Source organism: Mixophyes fleayi, chromosome 8 (assembly GCF_038048845.1).
Source record: "Mixophyes fleayi isolate aMixFle1 chromosome 8, aMixFle1.hap1, whole genome shotgun sequence".
Taxonomy (NCBI): domain Eukaryota; kingdom Metazoa; phylum Chordata; class Amphibia; order Anura; family Limnodynastidae; genus Mixophyes; species Mixophyes fleayi.
The window spans coordinates 31,615,847-31,631,824 of record NC_134409.1 but is presented as its reverse complement, the minus strand read 5'-3'; the positions used below and the strand labels follow the sequence as shown (position 1 = coordinate 31,631,824).

Genomic DNA, 15,978 nt, shown 5'->3' with positions numbered 1-15,978 from the left:
AAAATACCCCTATCATGGTATAAGGTGGTACCACTGGTGGCTTCTTTACTTTGACACAATCATCGTCCTCCTCATTATTTTGTTCAAGTCCAACACATTCCAGCATTTTCAAATCCAGAATTATCCCCCACATCCTGTTGCATTTTAGCAAATTAAAAAGTAGCATCCTCAATTTCTATGTCTAAATCATCATCATTTTACTCATCCTCACATTTTGATATGGTTGTGAAATTTTGGAAGGTGTCTGCCCTATAAGTACAGTGTCAGAATCTGAAATGTCAGACTCACATATAGCTCTCAGGGACACCCTAAGACTCTGCTCAGAATTCTGTGAATGCCCAATTTGGTTTTCAGCCTCAGTGTTCTTTCCATGTTCTGATATGGGCAACAAGGTGGTGCATAGGAAGTTACAGAAGATGCAAAATTGTGTTGGGCACACTCTTTGCAATAGGCATTTTAGTGCATGTAACAGGACCATTACTAGCAAAACATGGTCAGGGTTTTGTTGTCCTTGCGGGCGATATTTGGAATGTCAGCTATTTTCACTTTTCAAGACAAATCACAACATTCATCAGTAACTTTTCCCTTAATACTTATATCAAGAGATGATGTTTTCTTTTAGATTGACAAAAGGTATTTTTTGATTTGGAGCACCTGTGAAACCACGCTGTGCGATTTTTGGATTTGTACGACGGAAGCATTAAGACACTTGCTATCCACTGTCCCTTTCAGTGAACTCTGAACTGTCATCATCTCGCTATCTTAGGCTGGGTACACACTACAGAAATTACCAACCAATGTGCTATCTACAATGATTGTACCAACGACTGAAGTTCTGATCAGTCGGCTGATTCATGTGTACACACTATACATGTTTTAAATGGTTTTTGCCCAACTCGGCGTTGGGGCAGCCAATATTGTCTGTCATAACCTTGTTTCAAAAGATTGTGACTCTGTACACTCTGAACTGATATATATCCTCCCAGCAGCAATATGCTCAATAAATTGAATTAAAGGGATACATTTCAACGTGAAAAAATGCCCACAAACAAGGATTCGAATAGGAAATACAATATTGCAATTCATTCTATAGTACATTTGTGTATTGTGTATGTTCATTTGCAACTGCACATTTACTATGGTTTATTTAATATGATGCCCACAATTGATCAACAGCAAGTTCATGGTCTTTTGCTTTTCGCTATGCAAGAACACTACAAGCACAGACCCCTAGGGATAGAAGGAGAAAGAACTTGATGGACCAAGGAGTGGTTGCACAGCGGAGGCTCCTTTTCACATATGCTCCTGCTACAGGATATTCGGGACAACCCTGATGACTTCAAGAACTTCCCGAGGATAAATGACTCCACAATCCAGGAGCTGCTCCAGCTTGTCACCATACTCATCCAAAAGTAGGACACCCATTTAAGGAGACACATACCTGCAGAGCAGAGACTGGTTGCTACCCTGAGATTTTTGGCCACTGGAAGAACACTGGCTGATCTTAAATACAGTAGAGCAATTTCACCTCAAGCTCTAGGTTTGATCATACCTGAGACATGTGATGTTATTGTACAAGTTATGCGTGGACAATATATGAAGGTTTGCGAAAAAAATAGTCTGTTTTTTAAAAAATATTTTTTAATTAAAATAGAAACTAAACATATTATAAACTACACAAACAAAATATACAGTACAAAAAACTGTAGAGATGTATAAGCGCTGCTATTTACCTATATACTGATGGGATATGGAACCCGTCTCTGCGCATCAGAGATGGGCAGTTGGGAAAGATGGGAAAGCGGAATGAATATTTATGAGAATTGAGGGCAAACATTGATTAGGGTCTACAGGAGTATGAGACCCATCTCTGGTGTGCAGACCAGAGATGGGCAGAAGAAGGGAAAGCAGAACGAATATTTTAACTTAAATAGGGCACACAAAAAGCATATTAAAGAAATTCCCTCCATCATCCATCCCTCCATTATCACACTGTGCCCCTTCATTGTTACTTTTGCCCCTTCACAATATCATATGTGCCCCTTCCAGCGCTAATAGACAGTGAAATAATTGAGTACAATATGTATATGACAAACCTACTAAGCTTTACTTATTATAAAATCCCATTACAGGAAAACAAATGTGAATGCCAAGATATAAATAAAAGCAAAATCAATTGTAGATGCCAAGATACAAATGAATAATCACTAGCAGAATAAACAATAAGACACAAAGGTGCACAAAATGGGTTGGCACAAAAAATATGGAAATTGGAAATAAAAAAGAAAGAAAAAAGAAACAATAGAAAAATTGAACTGTCCTGAATCACTGAAAAATTGGTTGCTTCTAAATGTTTATATCCAGAATAGGAAGATGAGTACTTGCGGTGTTGCTGAGCCCAAATGTCAGATCCTCATGTTGGATGTCTCAGAGGAAGGGTGGTTGATCCGTGTGCTGCAAAGCGAAAACTCTGCTCTCCAACAGGAAACAGGAAGTAGTGTGCGTTCCACAGTGGAATGCACGCTACTTCCGGTTTCCGAATAATGTCCCGACCAGGCTCGTCTCGTCACTTCTGTGACTTTTTCAATATTTTTTTTCATTGCTGGCTCCCCCACCACCCGCTGGGACCACTGGGCCCTAAGCAAGTGGCTAGGTTGCCTAACGGTAAATCCGACCCTGCCCACATTGCTCTGCCACAGCAACAAATCCTTCTTTGGATAAGACAGCTGACTGTGTAATCAAAAGAGAAGGTAGAATAGTTAGTATGACAGTACATGCATGCATTGATTTAGCATTACAAAAAAAATTCTCTTACAGTTTCCTGTGACAGTAGAGGAATGGAAAGTTATTGTGCAAGATTTTGAAACACTTTGGAATTTCCCCAATTGTGGCGATGCCATAGAGGGCAAACATGTCAGAATTATGCCACCCTCAAAAAGTGGATCCTATTACTACAACTATAAAGGATTCTTCAGCCTTAATCTGATGGCGATAGTGGATGCCAACTATGAATTCCTATTTGTGGACAGTGGGAAAAATGGAAAAGTGTCAGATGACGGGGCATTGGAGCAGACTCCTTTCCATGACCAACTTAAAAACAATACACTTAATTTGCCTCCAAGAACCAAAACACAATTTGGACTAAATTTTATTTTTGTTTCAGATGAAGCTTTTGCCCTGTACCCCAATGACACCAGAGAGGAAAATATTTAATAGATTGTCAAGAGTGACGCGAGTTGTGGAAAATGCTTTTGGTATATTGAGCAACAGATTTAGTTTTCCATTCCACCATAAATCTGCCCCTAGACAAAGTAGAGAAGGTGGTGATGGCTTATTGTGTCCTACACAACCATCTTGGGCGTAAAAGCTACAGAGCGCGCAGTGGACCTAACAATATGAAGAGCACTGTAGAAGTTGAGGAATGGTTGGGTTGACACCAATGGAGTCTTCCTAGGTGAGAAATTTCAGTAACATAGCAAAGGTAAATAGGGAGGCTTATTTGCAATATTTTAATGGTGAGGGTGCAGTCCTCTGGCAAATGGCATTTTGTATTGTATATGGATTCGCATTGTATGTTTAATTGTACACTTAATTATCAGGTAAATGTAAACAAATAGATATTTTACTGATTAACAATATTGTATGTTTTACTTACTGTGCCACTCACTAGTGTTGTCTGTTTCTAGAACTCAGGTGAGGTACTACTGTCCATCTCCATGTTGTAGGTAGACTGTCTTGCTATTTCTTCATGAAAAGCAGGAGATCAAAATAGCACAACTTGGGCACATAAACATCCTCAGCCCCTGCCTCTGATTGTTTGGAGGCCTCAATCTTATTAAGTTCTTTTTTGAATACAGAAAGAAAGCAGTGAAGTATCATCATTACAGTTAATAGGAGAAAGCAACCAAAATTTTGTTTGCACCAGTGTCTACCTCCATTTTGAGAAATATCAAGTGAGGAAGACAGAGAGTGTTGGATGTTATATTCGTGAGAAATATATACCTTTCTAAAGGAAAGATTCTGCAAGTTTTATGTTTTTACTGCTGACTTTTATGCTCTGCCAAGCCCAGTGATTCAAGTGAACTGTCTTATTTTTTTTAGTTATCTGAATTGCATATATGTTCCTTGTTACTGCATTACCATCTTATTGCACAATTTCTGTATTGCACTGTTTGAGCGAGTTTAAGTGCATCAGCAGCCTAAGTTTATTGAATAATGCATGTGTAATTAGAGCATGGTATACGGTTCCTAGTAACAACTAGCGTTTATACTGATAAGTGGACCTGAGGTAACTCTTAATTTAATAACCTAGAAGGCGGGTAAAATAGAGGTACTCTCTATAGTATAAAACGCTGTCTATATATTTTATATATATAAATTTATATATTTCTATATATCTATATCTATACATATTTATATATATATTGCTGTTGTGCTAATTTCATTGCACTGGAAATTCTGTTTAATATGCTATTTCACTTGACCCATTTATGTACATATTGCAAAGCAACCTTCTCATGAAGAAACATATTATTTTATATAAAAGTTAAAATATTTAGTGGTTCCCGCACTTCAGAAATAAATGTGCCGGTGTGGATTCTAAAGACGATCCTGAAGTGCCACTATTTGACTTGTGTGTCTGAGGTCATTGATAGGAGGTGGGTAGTAGGTTCCCTTAGACTGCCACTGGTGTTGCAGGTTTCCTGGACATATGGCGAAGACGCCACGGCAATCTGACTAAGGTGGAGGAACTGCATAGGAGAGATAATGGTGAGAGCTACTATTCTACTACAAGCCCCTATTACATAGGTACACCTGGGAAAGGTATAATAAGTTGTTTTGCTGAGAAATTACATTTAACCCTTCAGTGCTATAATCACACTTTGACAGGAATGATCCTAGGACCTGTGAAAATGACTCTAATATGCTGGCTTCTCTTATAATTAGACCTACTTGATGCACTGTGTAACAGTTTGCACATTTATCTGTTTCTTGTATTGTTCCCATGAGGTGAAAGGGGCTCTATATTGTACAAAAATAAGACGATCAGTTCAGAGATTTCACTGTGCATTGGGGACCCCTTCTGTCCAATATGCTTTAGGGTCTACCTGGCTTCTCCACGATTTTGTGATACTTGATAATTGGTAGGGAGACCCTTGCTTACAGGGAACCCTTGTAGCCCCAGTTCAGACCACAGTTTCCCGTCCAGTGTCATCCAACTATAAAAGCTGCTGTACTGCTAACCTTTCTGTAAAGAAGGGGTGAGCCTATGAGGAAGACACCCAGAGTAGTGGGTGAGCACTCCTAAAAATATATTACAAATAAACAATGACTTCACTGCTGCACTGACTCCACTCCTTAAAATAAGGGATGGCATCTAAATACACCAATTTTTTTTATGTAATAAGTTTTGTTTGTATTACCTCCAAGTGATACATAATTTGTGACAATCACACAAAAGTGACTGTTGCACTTGCAAGGCTAAAATGCTACTCTGGCCCCATTATAGCTGCTTAAACATCTTCTCCACTTAGGAGATAATTATTCTGCATTGGTTACTTTAGGTCCTCAAATTAATTTTATACCCATGGACTCCACATTGTGTCATTGTAGGGCACCGATATCTCTAAATTGTTAACCTGCCACAGCACTGCAGGGCCTAATAGTGTTGTAGCCCCTGTCACCTCAGGCACTATGAGTTCCGTGACTGGCAGTGCGCAAGTGCTATAATACTCCCTTACAAGAGCTCCGGTGAACAACCACCTCACTGAGCAGAATCTAAAGCCTTACACTCCATGACTGAGAACCTTTAGTCACTGTGGATCCCTTGCGTTCCTACCTCACCCACCGAATGGCCGTCTATGGCAAATTGGTGTGGCAACTTGATCTGGTTGGACACATCCACCAGACAACAACCAGCAGAACTGAAACCTAAACATACCGAGAAACTAGGGACTTAAGCCCAGGCAGGGCATGGCAGAGATAACCAGGCTGGGCCAAGGGGCAAAGCTAGACCAGGACCAGAGCAATCCCCAGAAAAGACTCTGGAGTGAATGTACAAACTTTCATATAACTTATTATACATACTCACCCACACAATCCTGCATCCTGTTGCAAGTTCACATCAGAAATTTACAAACAACATGGTCAAAGCTTCAGTTTGTAGTCATTTGTCTTCAGGCCATCGGTCAGAGAAGACTTTCTTATTATCCATTTATTTTTTAACTGCTTCATTATTATTGTTGATATTACAAGAATTGTAATCCAAAGATCTAGATTCTTTTAAACCATAAGAATCACATGTACATTAGAAGGGGTAAAACCATGCTGTCACCCAGTGGCCACATGTGAAATAACAGGCTGTGCTACCACTGTTAAAAAAACTTATGAAATAAAAGACTGTTGGTTAAGAGAACTATTCTGCTCCTCAGTTACAGTCTGAATACATACGTCTCCAACCAATAAGCTAATTGGTGCCCCCAGTAACTGAAAATGACAATGTCCCTTTAACAATGGTTGCTTACTTATTTCATGGGGCACCATGGCCATCAATAACCTATTCAGTATACCTTCTCTTCTAGCTCACCTTAAATAAGTACTTTCACCTTTGCAACCTCTACCTGCACAAAACCTCACTGGGAAGGATAAGAACGGACACACAAAAAACACTTTGCAAGTCTGAGAGTACACTGTCCCCAGTACTTAAAAATCACAAACTAAGGGCAGAGTCTGACACCAACTTGCAGATTTCCCCAGCAAATTCAACTCCCCCAGAGAGATTATTTGAGAGTTTAATTTGTCCTCTAATGACAGAAATGAGATCAGGGAGATTCTTTCATACATTAAACCACTCCCAACAAAACAAGATCTCCAAGAAACTGAATGAAAGGAAGTGGCCGCCATTCAGAGTGACATATGTCAATCAGCAGATTGTCTCACCACATTAGAAGAAGGAATGGAAGCTACAGATCACATGGGCTTAATCTTAGAGAAGTTATCTCCTCACAAGCAGCTGAGTCAACATTTCTAAACGTCATGTTGTAAGACCTGCACAACAGGGGATGCTGTAATAACATCTGCATGAGAGACCTGCCAAAGGACATTCCACTGTTTTGCTTGATAGACATATTGAAAAAGATCTTCAAAGTGTTCCTAGACCAGGACCTGAATAACTAAATTTCCTTTGACAGGGTCCACAGATCATTGAGACGAAGCTACATGGTGTCATCAGCAGTCTCCACTACTTCATGCAAAAGGATGAAATTCTCAAGAAGATGCATCAACTTGATGGAATCATCTTTAACAGAGACAGAATACACATCTGTTGTGGGATACATTACAGCAATGAAGAGTCTTAAAATCTCTTACAGAAGAACTTTATATAAGTAACCTGAAATACCACTGTGGTCTCCCACTTAAAGTACAAGTAACCTGCAACACGGAATTAGCCACACTTCACACATCGCCTGATTCAGATGTCTTCTGCTCAGTGCTGGAAATACAGAAAATGGACCTTCCAGATTGAAGAGATCTCTCACATCAGATCAAATTCTCATAGTCTGTGCCTATCATTTTCAATAGCAACAGTTTAAATAATAATAAAAATGACTGTATATTTCTGCATTGCAATAAAGACGGCTATATACCTGCATTACTACAAAGATTGTGTTATATTCGTGCATTTTGTTTTGGTTTGCAACTGATCCCTGCACTACCTTAGAGTCACAAATATAAAGTGAAGTCTTCCAATCAGTAGTCAGAGGGAGACACACCTGAACTACATAACAGATCAGAGTAACAAGCAGACAGCAAAGCAGATGAAAACCTAACAAGTACAACAATAACAGCTTCTATTTGTTTCACATCTACACTCACTGCTTCATCATGAACAGTGTGTACTTTCTGGAGAAGATTATTGATCCCAGTTTGAAACAAAGCAAAAATGATAAATACTGTAAATGTTAAACAAGAACTGCAAATGACAAGCCACAAAAGTTCAGAATTCAAAGTTCAAAATTCAAAGTTTTAGGCATCTCTACTAAGGAATAATTCAATGATTACGCTTTTTGATGAATATTTTGACTGTGAGATATTTATTCCAGTATTCTACCAAAAGGAAGCTGTATCTGTAAGATAAAAAAAAGTCATTGTACTAAGAAATAAGTAAGTTATTTACTGTGAAAAGGATACATTCCAAAAACATACTAGTAGGTTTATGGGCTGCTTTCAAATTGACCCTAGTCTCTCTCTCTCTGTGTATGTTAGGGAATTTAGACTGTAAGCTCCCGGGGGGCAGAGACTGATGTGAATGAGTTCTCTGTATAGCACTGCGGAATTAGTAGCGCTATATAAATAGCTGATGATGATGACGATGACATATTCCCCGAAATGTAAACATTTGCCAGTTCATGAAGGGTATGTATGTATGTATGTATGTATGTATGTATGTATGTATGTGTGTGTGTGTGGGGGGGGAACATTCAGTCATAAAGTGATTCACCTAAAGTTATTACCAATACTGAGTGGGTGGGTTTAGTACAGCATGGTCAGGTGTGTCTCGGTAAGTAGAAAGCACTCATTTCAAGTGTTTCTCCAAATCAATCACACTACATTTGTACCTTGTATAAATTTAAATGGAATTTTCAAAAATGACAAATTCAAATATCAATCTCCTATTTTTTTTTAACTAGTTGATTTTGGGGAGCCAAAGCAACATTTGAATATATTTCTGATTTACCAGAGCTGTTCAGAGTACACAACACAATCCATTTTCAAAATCTAATTGTATTTTGTGGGTTTAGTTACATTTCAATAATAGCCTAGTACATACCAAAAGATAGCAAACACCACCATTGCAATCTCTATGTTACAGAGAAAGGGGTTAAAAACATATAGTACAGTAAGGGTTACAAATATCACTACATTTTTAATATTTACATTTAACCTTAAATGGAAAATTGTTGGCACACATGTAATGTCTACTTAGCTACTGCCAACACATTATAAAGGATTATTTCTGAGCATTGAATATGTCATTGGTTTGGACACATACCAGCATATGATGCCATGTTCATGACTGATGTCAGGGACTTTTAATACTATAAAAACAGGAGCTTTTACTGGTTGTCACATACACTGTGTGCTGATCTCAACAGACTGCAAAATGTTTCTCATCACACTGCTCATGCTGGTTGGTGCAGCCCTCTGTAAGGATGGTGGTATGTATTTAATAGGAGTAAAACACCAACTTTAATTAAAACATTATTACTGACTTATTTTAATGTTTCTATGCTCTCAACTGTGAATGCTATTTTCTGTTCAACTCAGGTACTAAAGATTGTGCAAAACCTACATCTGATGACAAAAACTGTTTGCCAAATACATTACATGTAAGTAGTACTGTATTTCTATGAAATATATCAATTGCCGTCCAGAATTAATAGATAAAAATAATTAGGGAAAGGATATTACTAATATTTTAATAACTAAATCATTATGTGGCGATAATGGTTTTCTGCTGGTCCAAGACACAAATATCAATTCAATTTTTTTTCCTTCTGTAGACTTGTGTAAACTGCAAAACTATATACAGTGTTGTGGATCTTGTAAATAAATTGGTTGGATTCATGTGAAGTCACAGGATTCCTTGATGCACTGTATTTGGCTGTCTCCTATGTTCTCTCCTACTTATATCCTTCTCTGTTCACTCGTTGTACCTCATTTACGGAGCACACTGGATGCACACAACAAATAGCTTTGGTTTTGAATGTCTAGATGGTCCACACTTTAAGATACACGTCTACTCTCAAGAGCGGACTCTATAAACTAGAGGTTTCCCTAGGATTATAGGAATGGAGAGAGAATGTGAAGATGTGCACTGTACAAAAGTATAAACAGTCCAATCTCCCAGCACTTTAGAACCATCCCTTTAAAATTCACTATCATGAGGAAGGGAGTCAGGGAGGTTACAGAAAGAAAGATATCGGTAAAGCAAATTCATTGGTATTAACTTCAAAACATGAAAACATGTTGCTTTGGATTTTTAAGAACCTGGTACAGATAGGCAAAAAAAAAAAAATGTCATCACAATAACAATATTAAAAAAATTACAATCACCTCACAAGAAATATCCAGCAGGTAGAAAATACATAAAATTACTTATTTACACCATATATTGCCCAAAGAATGTAATGAATTTAACTGTATTAAAATTAGAGAAATATAGAAATATATTATTTTTATAACAACATTCTCAGTCATTATACTTCTGAGACACCTGACCTAAAAACTGCACATATTGCACCTAAATACTTATTACTGTTCCCATTATCATATCTTGAGTTTTGATGTTTGTTTAACATACTTAATTGTCCTTGTATTCTGTAATATGTAATGTTTTTTCTATAAAAGATCGTACTTACTTATGGTTGATTTCTGCTGATTTATTTTCCTTAGAACTCTGCAGAGATTTTTCAAGATTTTGTAAAACTCGTTTGTGAAATTAGAGGAGTAACGGTACTGTACAAAAGCTTGATTTATATGTTTTTTCAATAGTGGTGTTAACTATAGGTGAAAATAAAAACATTGAGATTAACTGATAAGACTACATAAAAGTGGTGATAAGTGACCATTTTGTACTTAGAATAGACCTGATTCCTGAAATATAAAAATATCAAAACTGTGATTTTAGCTGTTTATTTGTTTTTTTTATGAATAGTTAATAGTTGTAATTGCTAGGATCTTAATGTATCATTTAAGTACTCCTTTGTATTTTTCCATTTTGGTACCCAACAATCCCTTGTGACCCTTCCCCATCAAGCCACTCTTTTTAAGAGTCCAGTTTGGGCCTCATTTTGGCCTGGCTCTCGCCACTATCAGTATCAGGTTTAATGAGATTCCCTTTCTGACAATAGAACCAGAGTGGTCCACAGAGTGGCCTCCAAATACAACTTGGAGAAATCACAACCTAAACACATAAAAGTGGTAGAAGTAGCATTTGCTCTATCCCTCCATTTTAATATTTTTCATTTTTTCTTGCTGTAATACTTTTCAAGTTCTGCAGAATTACACTGACCCTACAAACTGTTCTCTTCACATGTTATGGGAAATATCTACCAAATGGTAATTTTTTTAACCATATTAAAATCACCCAAAATAGCTGGAATTAGCCAAAAACAATATTTTTTTTGTCCCAACTCTAACCTATAATGCAGTGATTTTTACTAATTTTCAAGGATTTAAAAATATTGGCTTCACTAGCGGTTAGAAAACTCAGAACTTTCCCACTCATTTTAATGTTCCCATTCATATTATTCTGTTTTCCAGAATATTCACTTCCTATAGAATATCAATTGAAATGAATGGGTGCATTGAAATGTATGGGAAAACAATTTACTTTTGTTCATTCTGCATTTTTCTTTAATATATCTGTCAATTCTTTCAGAGTATCCAAATTATTATTCTAAAACTAGTCTATTTAACTAGAAATGAAAATCACTATAGATAAAGCTTTAATATTAATATCAATGCTACAAATGAATCTCAGTGGGCTAAATAGCTTCCCTGTTGAAACCCCATTTAAATTAATGAATTAATTTCATTGTCTGCACATACAATAATTTTATGTTTTCTTTGACTCACTATTATCACTTGTTTTTAAGCTACTAAAAAAAAATAATTATTTGTAAAACTGGTGATTTCTAGGTCAATTTACCATTGATACATTTTGTGATTAAGAAACTGTCCTTTAAAAATAGCAATTTTATCACTATTTCAATAAATTGTCCTTTAGTGGATGCTGCCCGACATGTGATTCTAGCATGAGGAAAGCCAGAATACATTTTCATGTCAATCACCACCTGGAGATATGCTTAAATTCACTTGCTAGCATCAATATAAATGTTACCAGCTACCATAACAGAGTACATCTCTAACCTCCCTAGCAGAAATGGACCATAGGAGTTCATTTTAGGACATAACTTATTGACGCCGGAGGGTGACATATTAACTATATATTTCACACTTGTTCAACCACTGTGCCTCATTTACAAAGCACACTTGATTAGCATTGCAAAATGCATTGAATTTAGCTAGGTGCACACTTATTATCTGTATTCCTGAGCCTACTCAACAAAGTACAAATGATCCTAGGCTTGTGGAGAGGCAGAAACATCTCCATAGGCAGATTGAGCAAAGTCCAACCTGAAACTGCTTTCATTAAAACAGACTATTCTGTTCTTCTCCTAAAATATACTTGGCTCTGTCCCATTTATGGCTTAGGTTAATCATGACAGTAAGGGGACATTGAGGTTTTTTAAATGAATGTGACAATTTTCTGATGAAGTTTTTTATTACATTGCTAGTAATGTGCCTAGAAATGAAGTTCTCCACCAAAGTACAACACAGAGGCATAAAATGCGCCCCATTAAAGTATAAGAATAGACCCAAAGACCATCAGATATAGGCTGGTGCAAAATAAACATCCTTTGACAAAAGAGGAAATGGAAATCCCTAAAACGCACCTTCTTCACCCCTTGTACTCATTTCATAATGTAGTTCAGAAAGCAAATCTTGTTGCTGCTCTACTCCTCAAAGCTAGTCCACCACTGTGCCTATCTGTACATTGCAAGGACAACCCTCATTCTGCCCCTGCCTTTCCTTTCACTTCCGCGTCTGCAAATGCCACAATTTTGTTCCACAAACCAGAGCGCTTTGATGGAAATCTAGGTGCACTTGTACAAGTCAAGGTGCATGGTGGGGGCCAAAGTGGATTTTGTGCTGCATATATAACCTCCACTGTGTTTCAGTATTCTACTGATCTGCCATAGTTCTATCATCCCTCATATCAGTTGCCTCAGACAAAGATTCCACCACATACAAAACACTAAAGAGTGTTACTTGCAAATGTAATCATCATATTAAGAGCATGTAACAGAAAGAATACAGTTTTACGTACAATGTTCCCCCTGTGATATATAAGGACATTACAAGTTAGCTTGGAGTTATGTTCCCTTTATAAAAGCACTTGGCCTGCAACCTGGTTCTTTTGCTTGGGCACAATATTCCTTTAGTGTCTCCTAATATACTTATACTTCACAACAGACGTTGTATTATCCTATATGCAAAGGGTCTAGATGTTTTTAGAATATACACAATGCTTTTCCTAAGTTTATCATTTTGGTACAACTTTGCACAGAATATTTTTGTTGGTGTTATTTTTGAAAGTAGCGTAAAATATAAAAAGATGAATCCAAAGCTGTAGTGATTATTTACATGAATACATTATTAATGACGCTTAAGCAATCGCGTACAAAACATACGATGTACAGGATTTGTTGGGTTTGAAAACTTCAAGTGGAAAAAAATTGCTGTAAAATGGAACATTTATCAAGTTATTTTATATACAATCTAAAAGTTTTTAAAGTTTTTGGAAAGCCATAAACTTCTTAATATAACTTAGTGACGACCTATTCAAACTGACACTTTATGTTCCAGTTTCTTTTGCAATTACATGACTTGTGTGTGCCGTCTGAGCAGTTATGCAAACAACATAATGTATTAATTAAGCATATCAGTTATTATTACTTTTTATTACAGCCGGAGAAAATAAAGCAAAACTATCAAGCCTTTCTTAAAAAATTGTATGACGCACTCGTAAGTAAATTTTTCTTTATAAATAGCTATAAACATAAATAATAGCATAATTGTTGCTCTTGGCAATGCCGGGATATATTTAAGGAGGAAGAAGGTTATAGTGCCCAGTATTTCAGAAACTCTACTGTCCTGATTTGCCCAGTTGAAATATTGGGCGGTTTGGATTCAGTGTAAACTACATCTAACAGCATCTGATAGGTCAGCCATTAATAGGTGCAAAACACTATATCTATCAGCAGGGCCGGATTAACCATAAGGCTAACTGGGCTACAGCCCAGGGGCCTATGGCATCCATGGGGCCCTTGAAAGTGCTCAGCAGCAGTATTGATCGGTCGGGGGCAGGAGCGCCCCCAGCCCGATCAGTGCTGCTGAGCACTTTCACTGCAGTACTTCCCCGGCGCGCTGTATTCTCCTTACTGAGGAGATCTCGTGAGTCTCACTCTCACGAGACCTCCTCAGTAAAGAGCGCACAGAGTGCCAGGGAAGGAGGTATGTGCCGGCGGGGGCAGCTCGGATCACAGGGGGGGCCTCACGGGGAAATGGAGGCCCCCTTAGCCCAGGGGCCTCCATTCCCTTAATCCGGCACTGTCTATCAGTGCTGGAAGGCAGAGGCTTCTAAGACAGATCTCCCTACACATAGGAAAATACTTATTGACACTGGTCACATGATTTCCAGTGACCAACATGGAAGCCTGTACTTTCCCACTAAGCTGTTCATAGAGCTCACATTAAAATAATAAACCTTTTTTTAAAAAAAAAAAAAAAAGAGGACCTGCTCAGTTCTCCTGGTGAGGGACCCCACCCAGCAGGTTTGGATTTACATGTATGTGCCGCCCTATGACTTCTCCCACCCACAGTCTTAATTCTTGATTAAAATTTCCACTATATCTTATTTGTTTAAACTCAATCCATGGAAGTAAATACATGACAGCCCATACTAAGCTCATGGTTAAAGGTTTTACATGTTTTAATACGCAAATAATAGTTTTTTACTAATGGTTTGAGCAGGCAAGTACCTTTGTGATGTTATAAAATGTATTTGGGAATCAGACAAATATTTCTATAGAACACATGGATTAGGAACGAGTAAATTTAGAACAGTAATAATGGGGAAGTCTGAGCGCTCTTATTAGCTGCGGGATAAGCACAATAGTGCACCCAAATATGTAATCATTATTCAAAACCAAGATTTCAGGATGATCAGCAACCAATGGACATTGGGAATATATATAAAGGCTTCCTGGTTTATATGATGAAGCAGGTGGTGAAAATTGGTAATTTCAACTTAATCCCTAGATCCAAATAAGCATAAATACCCAGCAAGTAAAGCACATGTAAACCAATATACTTCACAAGAGGAAATTAAAATATTTGTCACTTGAAATAGACCATAAATATAGTATGTGACACATAAATCATGCTGAAATGAGCCGTAAAATGTATTAAAAATGTAAGAGTATAACTTAATGAACGTTTAGGCCCAATGAGACAGTAGAACATGCTTTCTGGTGACATTGTCACATGTGCAAAACGAGGTCAATTACACCTTCAAAACTACAAATCTCACACAACAGATGTGCAGATGGACCATGACAACGCTCAGTGTAGACGTGCACCTATGTATGATTAGACTAATCAGTGGGTGATATTCTGTACTTATAGATGTGCTGCAGCGGGTAACTGCTTGTATTGTGTTATTTGTGAGTCTGCTAGGTTAATAAAAAAAAAGGGAAGCATGGTTTCAGGATACAGTATATTTTGCTGACAAACTTAATATGACAGAATTGAATAGAGTTTTTGTAAGTAAAACAGATATTTAAAGTCATTAAAATATTTAATAATATTTAATGTGAAAGTGAATATTTAATATCTTATCATTGTTGATCAATTCACAGACATGTCTTGGCTGTAACGTGGATAATATCGTTTTACGTGATGGAACTACATTAGTAAGTTTACGTAAACAAAATTTATATGCCATCCGTGCCCTCCCTCTTGGGCTCCGCCATATGCGGGACCTTCCCCTCTCCCCTCCCCCACCCCTCTAGCTGTGCTTTGAGCTCACTGAGTTACTGTGCGTTTTGTTTACTGTATCGTGCTGTCTCACCTTTGTATTGTAACTTTGTTTGTCCCTGTACGGCGCTACGGATACCTAGTGGCGCCCTATAAATAAAAATTAATAATAATAATTAATAATATGCCCAATAATCCTATAATCTAAGATGTAAAAGTCTGTGTACAACTCACTGGTGTTTAAGGGGGTGGTGATTTGGTTAAGAAATATTGTCCAAAACAAGATACAAAGTAAAAATGTTCCAATAGTAT

The 15,978-nt window shown here is 37.4% G+C and overlaps 1 protein-coding gene across 2 annotated transcripts in view; it reads left to right on the top strand.

Moving 5' to 3' along the window:
- LOC142099145 (ranaspumin-like) overlaps nt 1-15,978 on the top strand; it is a 151,223-nt gene that overhangs the window by 92,167 nt on the left and 43,078 nt on the right. For both annotated transcript variants that reach the window (XR_012678479.1, XM_075182321.1), the window contains exons 2-5: nt 9,328-9,389; nt 10,456-10,515; nt 13,597-13,653; nt 15,549-15,602. Coding sequence is in view for 1 of the 2 variants with exons in the window: in XM_075182321.1 (XP_075038422.1) it covers nt 9,328-9,389; nt 10,456-10,515; nt 13,597-13,653; nt 15,549-15,602 (233 nt within the window). In the remaining variant the exon portion in view is untranslated. The remainder of the gene's footprint in view (nt 1-9,327; nt 9,390-10,455; nt 10,516-13,596; nt 13,654-15,548; nt 15,603-15,978) is intronic.